This window comes from Limulus polyphemus, unplaced genomic scaffold, assembly GCF_000517525.1.
Source record: "Limulus polyphemus unplaced genomic scaffold, Limulus_polyphemus-2.1.2 Scaffold1015, whole genome shotgun sequence".
Classification (NCBI taxonomy): domain Eukaryota; kingdom Metazoa; phylum Arthropoda; class Merostomata; order Xiphosura; family Limulidae; genus Limulus; species Limulus polyphemus.
Window position 1 is genome coordinate 167,872 of NW_013666625.1, and position 9,695 is coordinate 177,566.

The 9,695-nt window shown below is 29.6% G+C and overlaps 1 protein-coding gene across 1 annotated transcript in view; it reads right to left on the bottom strand.

Annotated features, from left to right (window-relative positions):
- Positions 1–9,695, bottom strand: part of LOC106461707 (protein phosphatase 1 regulatory subunit 37-like) — an 89,038-nt gene that overhangs the window by 3,782 nt on the left and 75,561 nt on the right. The window contains exons 4-10 of the mRNA XM_022388735.1: positions 8,443–8,543; positions 6,780–6,899; positions 5,304–5,454; positions 3,875–4,020; positions 3,230–3,361; positions 2,432–2,573; positions 1,665–1,831 (exon numbers count right to left, since the gene is read on the bottom strand). Coding sequence (XP_022244443.1) covers positions 1,665–1,831; positions 2,432–2,573; positions 3,230–3,361; positions 3,875–4,020; positions 5,304–5,454; positions 6,780–6,899; positions 8,443–8,543 — 959 coding nt within the window. The remainder of the gene's footprint in view (positions 1–1,664; positions 1,832–2,431; positions 2,574–3,229; positions 3,362–3,874; positions 4,021–5,303; positions 5,455–6,779; positions 6,900–8,442; positions 8,544–9,695) is intronic.

The following is a 9,695-nucleotide window of genomic DNA, read 5'->3' on the forward strand; positions in this document are numbered from 1 at the left end:
ATTACATTTTCAATTTCTTACTTTGTTTACTGTAAGAACCAAATCTGTTAGCAGCTTTTTTTTTCTTTCTGTAATTTATAATTATGGGGTGAAGCAGCTTTTGGTGGTTGATTATTATCACTAGCATAAAACACTGTCTACTGATTTCCAGAAGACCTAACTTTACTGTGTACTTAGGTACATCTTCTTTCCCTATGCTGAAGTATTGGAGAAACTATCCCTCGCTCAGACTCAATAGTCTCACCCATAGACAACTTTTACTTGTTGATTCTTTCAAAAAACCTTTGTCCACTTCCCAGTATTTTGATTACATGGTTTTCTTTTACAACATATCCTTCTAGCCACTTTGAAAAATAGTCCATTACTACCATGACGCATTTATTGTGATCAGTTGAAGTTGGTAGAGAACAGCTACTTTTTTGAGTAGTGCCCCAGCACTAAACTGTTATCACTCCACATCATTTCTTCTATGTTCCCTGTCTTTCAAACATAGGTTGCATGTTCAACAACATTCTCTTACATTTTCTCTACAAAGTGTTTTTTAATCTAAGATATTGCCTAACAGCTTCTTACAAGTAATGCAACATCTTCTTTCACATGAGTTCATCAATATATTTATGAATGCAATCACTTTTCCACCTTCAAATTATAGTAGCATAAATCCTAATACAGGATCAATGGATTTTAAGTAGGTTAGCCCAAGTGTTGAGGTATGACTCTTTAAGAGCACAGAATATCTGATGATATTTTTACTAGATAATGTAGACAAACAATCTCCTACAGCACTATCTTGTCCACATTTCCTTTGCCTACTTTTATTTGGTAAACCAAGTAAGGCCAGGCAAATCTCAGAATCAATCCCTGGTTGAGAGTAGGTATCCTTCTTTTTTTATGACATCATTTACCTTCTGGTAGTTTAAACAGAAGCAAGTTTACCATTTATCAACAGTACTACCTGTTTTCTCATAACTTCTATATTCTTGAAAGCTTCTTCACCTTTGGCAAAAAGTAAATATCTAAGTCATTTGAGAAATGTTCAATATCAATTCCAAGACATATGCCACTTATTCAAAGTAAGCAAATTACCTAGTGTATTTTGTTGGTTTGACAAACTTTCCATTGCCGCATACTTTGAAAGTTTATTTCCACTCTTAATTGAACAGTCTGTCACACTTTCAACATTTACAAGAAGGATGTGCATAATTTTAAAGAATCTCTTAATCAATTCTATTACTTTTAATTCTGTCTGACAACAAAACTCAAACAAGTACACTAAAATCTGGCATATATCCTAAGATTACAAAGTACTCAAAGTTTCCATGATAATTTCATTCAAGTTAGCATAGTCCAATATTCAATTAATTCAAACATCGCATCAAACATTTCTATGTATTTACTGTACTTGTAACAAGATACAAAATATATGTGTTATCAGAATTAATTCTGCAATGTAATGAGAGTTAATTTTAACTTTTCAGTACAGATAAAATACAGCTTCATTAACTGCAGTTGGCATACACTCAATAGGAATATATTTCCAAGAACAAAGCAATAGAATGTGAGGATGTTCACTGCCTTTTTCAGTTCAATATCTGTGCTTAGTTCTACAAAGGGGGATCAATAAAGTAGAATATTAAAATGAAAAATAAACAGATATTACTTACTTGGTTCTGTTTAGCTATGTAGTCCAGATCCACACGGGTAACACTTTCATTGTGTTTCAAGGACAGTGAAAGAGCCATGAGACCAGCTACTTGAATCTTGTTGTCACGCAAGTCAACTCTCGTGATTTGTTTACTTTCAGCAAGGTATTCAGCTATAGCTACTGCACCTACAGAACATGAACAAAAATAGCAAATATTAGTGAGCAATAATCTTTGAACAAGTAAACAAATCCCAAAATCATGACATTCAAATGGATTTTGTTTCCACAGTTATAATAATTATTAGTTTTTAACAAAAAAAATCTCTCATCATCACATGACCTATGTAATTCTTTAGCTCAACAGTTTAAAGGTTTTTGCATAAATATCCCTCTAGTTGAAATGGAAATGTCCATTTCACCCTTCAAGTTATTAAAGAAAAATTAATTAACTAATGTTTTATTTTTACTGAACAATATGAGGAATGTTAACTTACCCCATCTTGGGCATTCAGTATCCTTTAACCAATAAGTTAAATTAAATTACAATATACGAGAAAAATATTCTTGCTCATTTTACTGCATTTATCTATATCCCCTCCTTTAAAATTATATTAATTAATTATATATATATATATATATATATATATATATATACTATGTCCTACAGCTGAGAAAATTACACTCTTTGCAAATCTAAAAAATCTGATACTAATGTCTAACTCAAATCATGTACAGCAATTATTTTTTGTTCAACATTTCTTTAAAAGCATTCAAATAGTTTCTCACCCTCACATGTTATGTTTGTGTTCTGAAGGCCTAAATATATCACTGTCTTGTTGCACATCAAGGCTTGTTTCAGCTGCTGTAAGCCATTGTTCCCAAGGTTGTTGTGTCCAAGGTTGAGAGTTTTCAAGTTTCCTATGTGTGGCTGGTAATATTCATTCAGTGTTATTTATCTGTAGTGTGAGTACTGACACGTTCTAAGTTATCTATCTAGTCTAGAAACACATTTTTATTTCAATCAGCACACTTCCTTTTACATGAAGTGACAGATGAAATTACAAAAGTATTCAAGATTTATCAGCATGTTAGAAACATGCACTCTGACTTTCAGAAAATCTGCCTGTCAAACATCACTTATGATATTATTATTTAGTAATCATATACCTATACAGACACGGGTATTATATTTTATAAAATTGTTATAATTTTTATGTTTATAATTTATAGGCTCCATCTTTGGTTATAAGAAAAATACCAAAAAAATATTTTGATGCTGCTCAATGTAATATACTCATATTTAGATTTCTTTTTAAACTTTAAACAATATATTTTACTTCCATTTATAACAGTACTTAAAAAAGTAACTCAGTTGTTGAATTTTACTAGGTACCAGAGAAATAGGGATTTAGTAATTTACACCAAATAAAAGAAATACATGAAAAACTAATAAAATACTTATCTTTAGTTTGTAAAGAAACAGCTGTATGCTACCTGCCAAATGTGTACCTCAGCTTTCACTTTAAAAATTGACTGTTTTAAAAAAAATTCTTCACTTGATACAACAGCAGAGTTGATACTTACAATTGAATGAACCAAATGTTTCATGCCATTACTTGAAATCTGGTTGTTCCACAGTACTAGTGTTTGTAGCCCAGATCCCCCCAAAGTAGGTTGATGACTTAATCCATCTAGTATATGAGACATTCCTAGGTCCTGTTTATATAAAACACATTTTTTTTAGCTATACAGGTATTGTTCAGTTAGCTACTTCACTAACTAATAGAGTCAGGATACATAACCAGGACTGTTAGTATATATAAAAAAAAAGAGTATTAATATCAATAAGAAGTTACCAACTGCAGTATTCAGATTAGCTAAAATTGGTGAAGACTTTTATGATTAAGTACATCAAACTGTTGATATAAATTATACTGAATAAAATTAGGAATACACAGCCAGATTAAGCAATGCACACTGATGTACCGAAATACAATTTTACATAAATAAACAGTTTATTATTATTATATATAAAGATTTTGTAGAACTATTTTAAAATACAGTTTTGAATTTAATTTCATCAACTGACACCAAAAACAACAACAAAATAATAATCATATTACTAATGATATACCAAGAAATTAACTTTCTATGTTACTTACAGTGATCCACCTACTAGAATAAAATACTTATAATCACAGTGGATTTCATTAGGCATCATTAATGTACCTGCAAATTATTGTTTCTGAGATCAAGCATCTCCAGCCAACTGTTGGCTCTCAGTAAATTTCCAACCTGAAGTCCATCAGCTGATGAAATTTTGTTATCTCCAAGGTAGAGTTCTCTTAGAACGTTGTTTAGTTTCAGTGCTGCCACTAGGAGATAAACCAAAAAGAGAATTTTAATTAAAAATCTCACTGACTAAAAAACTTGCAAATTAAATACTGTCACATGAAAAGAAAAAAGAAGACAATACAAAATTATAGGGATAATCAGTTACTTATTGACTGCTAAGCACTGATATACAACATAATTAAACTTTTAAAACACATTGAAATTAACATTTCTATCAGTATTATTCGGGTAATCTATACAATAAACAAGTAAACCCACTTACACAAAAATTACTGATATGACAAATGGCCATCTATTTTTCAGTGATATTACATACAATAATTAAGAATGAGCATGACTTACTCACAATAATTACAAACTTTTAAACTCACAATCAAATTAAATGCCTTTCGATCAACAATAAAATTAAAATTGACCATTATGATTAGTGTCCAACCAGTAACAACCAATTGTAGTTGATAAGTATGAACTGTGGTTTTTCCACCAAGCATGGGCAGATCCAGAGACTCAGTAAAAAAGGGGGAGGAGGCTATAGATAAAAAAGTATATATAATAATAATAACAATTCAATAAATTCAATGTGATAGTTTTAGATGTAGAATGGAGAATGATTTACGACTAATATCTATGATAAAAGTAAGTTTGAATGAATTTCTCCTGATTTTCATATGAATAGGATTCCCATAAAAAAAATTATTTTTTTTGCCAAAGTGGGGGCAGTTGCCTCTTTCCCCTTCTCCCCCTCCGGATCTGCCAGTGCAACCAAGTACATAACTGGCTCAATCATTATGACAAAATGATCTATAAAACAAGAATATATGACTTAGTTCTTATGTCAAGTGACTTTTTAATCACAAACCCAATTATCACTTAGTCATTTTGACTAGTCACTTTATTCAGTGACCATCTACATTAATTATTAAAAGGAATAATTGTTCAACCAAAGAACTACTGGACTTAATCACTAAGGTTGGTACCCTTCTTATCAAGAAATTATATCACTTAATCAGTTTGACTAATAATCTTCCCATCAAGAATATACTTGACTTAATCAATGTAACTAGTACTAGTAACCTCCCTATCAGAAAAATACTCAACATCATATAACCTTCAACTGTTCATACAGAGCTATCTCTTCTCATTTAGATTGAGAATGATAATAAATTGAACTTTATTAGCATGACTTCTTACTTATAAAAAGTCAACTATACTTATTCACAGTAACAATGACCTTACATTTGAGAGTTAACTATACTTATTCACAGTAACAATGACCTGACATTTGACAGTTAACTTTACTTACTCAGAATAACCAGTGACCTCCCATTAAGTCCAGAGTTCTCAAGGTGAAGAATAAACAAGCCAGAGCCAAGTCGAAGGGCACGGCCAAGTATAAGTAGACTCTGGTCATTTAAGCCAGTATTACGAGCATCTAAATACTTAATACAAGGAGTCTGGAATATAAAATGGACATATTTCTGAAAGTTACTAAATAACAAGTCTATATTATGTGCTGAATTCAAAGAGTCTCAAATAGTGAAATATAATATTAAGAAGAGACACCTGGAAAATGAATTAAGAAGATATGTTTATTAAATACAAATGATTTCTCAAACTCAATTAAAAACAGTGTGAATAAAAGTAAACAACTATTACTACATAATAACCATGAAAACATGTTTTTTGAGTTAATAAACAGTCCACAATAATCAAAATGTCTTTGCTACAGTATATCAAGCTTACAATAAAATAAATCTATAAAGTAATAAAGTGTGTCAATGCAGTCAACAAAGTATGCAATAAACAAGATGTTTCAGTGCAGTAAACACAGTTTACGATATAATAAACATGACGTGTCGTGTCTTCGTTTGAAAGAACAAAGTCTTACAACATAATATACACATTGTCTTCAATACATTAAAGAAAGGCTATGATAAAATAGTGTTTTCAGTACAGTATACAAAATGAACAATATAATAAACGTGTTATCTTCAACAGAATAAAAAAATTCTACAAATACAATAAACATAAGTGTTACATTATAATCAACAAGATAGCTTCATTACAGTAGACAAATCACGTGTTAAAAAAATCATTCATCAAACATCTATATTAAAGCAAGCAAAGATTGTGAAACATGATAAACTCTCAATGTGTCAGGAATAATAAATCTTGAAGCAAGATATATGAAAAATTACAGCTTCTAAAATATGTAGAGCATTATGAAATATAGTGTCATCAGTGTATCAGTGAATTAAAAATATTGTGTACATAATTTGCAAGACCATATATTATCTCATTTTAATCCTTCCACTTCTTAATTCTGAAAATTTTTCTCAGATGTTTTTACACACTTTTAGTTGTTTTTTCAGGTGTTTTTACACACTATTAGTTGTTTTTTCTGGTGTTTTTACACACTTTTAGTTGTTACAAATTAGCATCTGGTACTAAAGTTCTCAAGTAATCTTAAAGTTGTATTGATTCCAAAATAAAAATGATCCACAATGATGATAAGAGTGAACATGATGGGAGTTTCCTTTTCCAAAATTGATTATTTTATTGATTTTCATCCATAACAACTTGTCCTGATATCACATAAATTTGTTTTCTTCAGATGTTTTGGCATCACTTAGTTGGCAGCTTTGTTGAGAAATTATTAAATAAAGACTTCTATGTAAACTGAATTCTATGTTGATGAACATCAACATTGGTTTCATTTGATAAGGTAGAACAGAGTTCAACTAAATCAGAATTTCAAAGTATTGGAAAAGGTACTTACTTTTTTTAGCATGCGAGAACATGACTGCCACCCCCTTAAGCCAATGTGTTTGTTAAAAGATATATTCAAATTAGAGGCTGACTCGTAATATTCTATCATATCAAAAACTGCAGCTGAGCCCTGTTATAAAGTAGAATATATATATATATATAAACCAAAGTTGCCAAAACTATTCAAACATCAAAAGGAAATATTTTAAGAACACAAGCTTCTAAAAAATTCTTTACCAGGGCCATACATCAAAACTTATCATTTGATCATAAGCCACAGACTATTTACAGCAATTTAAAAAGTAACTTTCTAGAAAATATTTTATTTTCCAATGTTGGACAATCTTTTGGAAGAACATACTAAAATTTAGGGCAAAACCTGGTAAGTGTGTTTTTTTATCATTTTTTTACCACACAGAAAAATTTTTCTTCCCTAAAATAATATTTGAATTTAAATACCTATATTCTTGTAACAATAAACCAAACCAGTATGATTAATACAAAAGCATAAAAACATGTTCATTGCAGAAAGTAAATATTTGTATGAAAAGAACATATATATATATATATCTATTTCTTTAACATTTATCTAGGTTCTTGGGTTTATATGAAGTATGCTGTTTCAGAACAGGAGTTTCTAAATGCTATAGCATACAATGTGAAAAAAATCCATTACAAAATATTTTAGCTGCATTTCCAATGGACACAATGAAAATGTGCTATTTGTTGAAGGATTTGCATCTATGAGCACTCTGCTAAACAACTTTGAAAGATATTCCAATTAAAGATTATCACTTATGTTTCAACACAATCTTGTGAAAAACACTGGATGATAAATCTGGATTATATGGATCAATAACTAATTCTGCTTAAATCTCAAACTTTTTTAAGAAGGATGTCTTGCATTCTACTGTATACAGAATAGACACAATCACTGTTTTAAAACACAAATTCCATTATTGATTTATCACTTTCTATACTTGATTACCATAATCCAATGAACCTAGTAAATCATTATAACAGTTAATTGTGAAGAATGTGGTTCAAAGTCTAAACTGTGGAATACAATCATATACTGTAATATATTTTAACTACTAGGAGTGAAGTTAACATAAAGCAGATGTTTGAAAGGCAAAGAAATTAAACCTTGATGAAAAAAAAATGTGTTTTTGTAAAATAAAACAAGTTCAACATCATGATAGCCAGGCAATTCCTAGAAATAACTGAGCAGTGTAAGAAAATGGCAATCAGAAAAACCATCCAAAGTTATAATCAAGTTCACACATGCACACACACACATACATATATCATACAAAGGATAAATTTAAACACTATAAAGACAAACTGTCCTAAAAACTAAGTTTAAAACACAAGTTATAATATTTTAAAAAAGTTTTGGCACCAAACTAATGATATGCCAGTATATCTACATTATGTTTTATAGCCTGCTCAACTGGCGTGTCTCTGAAGAAGTTAAAAGTTGCCAGATAAATTACTGGTTAGTTTTCATATTTTGTGTTTTAACCCTTGCTTTCAATTAAATGTATTTGAATACAAACTTTACTTGTCTACCAAGGCGTATATCCATCTGTATAGTGTTTATATCTATATATAAATACAGTAATGTTATATAGAAACTTGATAACTTACAAAACAGATTACGCTAGCCATACCTCATCATCTAACCCACAAGCTTCCAGATCTACTGTTTGAAACTGGACTCTCTTGAAAACCTCCTCCAAAGTTTCACAATGTTTAGAAGTCAGTTTTTCACCTTTTACATCAAAAACAAATAGAATTCATACTTCTGGTTTAAACTTAAAAGACTTTTCTATATTATCTCTTCAAAATAGGCATGTTCAACATACAGCATACCATTGTTTGCTATATTTTTTCAGGAAATCAATTTTTCTCATTTTATTTTTGAAGTTGTTGTTCATTTTCATTTGAGAAATATATGCTTAATTTCAGTTCTAACACTAAATAGCATTATACAGATCAAATTTAAAAAAACAATTAAAGGCTAGTAAGTTGTTTATTACTTCTGTTGAAAATTCAATAATTAGGAAATCCAGAATCATAGCTATAGGTATGAATCAGAAATTCATAAAAAGTACTCTTATAAAGACTATTAGCCTTAAAACTAATAATATTTCAGAGAGAAAATTAAACATTTCTCAGCACGGACTCTTACAGATTAGTTGACAACTAACAACACGACTAGAACTGAGATATGAGTGTGTATGTCTATATATTTCAAGTAATAAAATAATTGCATAGGTGAGGAAATAACAAAATGCAAAATAGAATATAAAGTAGTGGTGAAAAACTCACCAAGTTAAATTTGTTTTATTAATAAAATTATTTTATTTATATTTTCTCTATTTATAAATACAGGATGAGACTAAAATAACTTGCCTTCCAAATTGTTAAGTTTCAGAATATTAATGGCTAATCTCATTTTACTGGTAATGATTGACATATCCTTTCATAATTATCTTAAGTTTCATTACTTAATTTTCAACGTATAACCGCATAAAAAATTATTATTATTCAAGACTTGGCAAGTTACTTTTGCCTCACCCTATACATATAGGTTGTGTGTGTGTGTGTGTTTTATTCTGTGGAATTCTCTACTTTCTATATTTATCATCATTAACATACTTTACTTTCAACCTATTTCTTTAAACATTGATTTTTATTTAGTCTAGAATGTTATAAGAGGATCGTACAAAGTAAATAAAATTTTACTTAGTTTATTCAGTTACCAGAACGACTCATTCAATCAACACACTAAGAAGCCTATCTGCACGTAAGCTCCATATCTTGTTAGTTAAAATAGTGGGATTATACTGAACATAAAAACCTTAAAGTAGGTTCACCCATAATATATAAATAATCTATTTACCAACTACATTGATTTTAA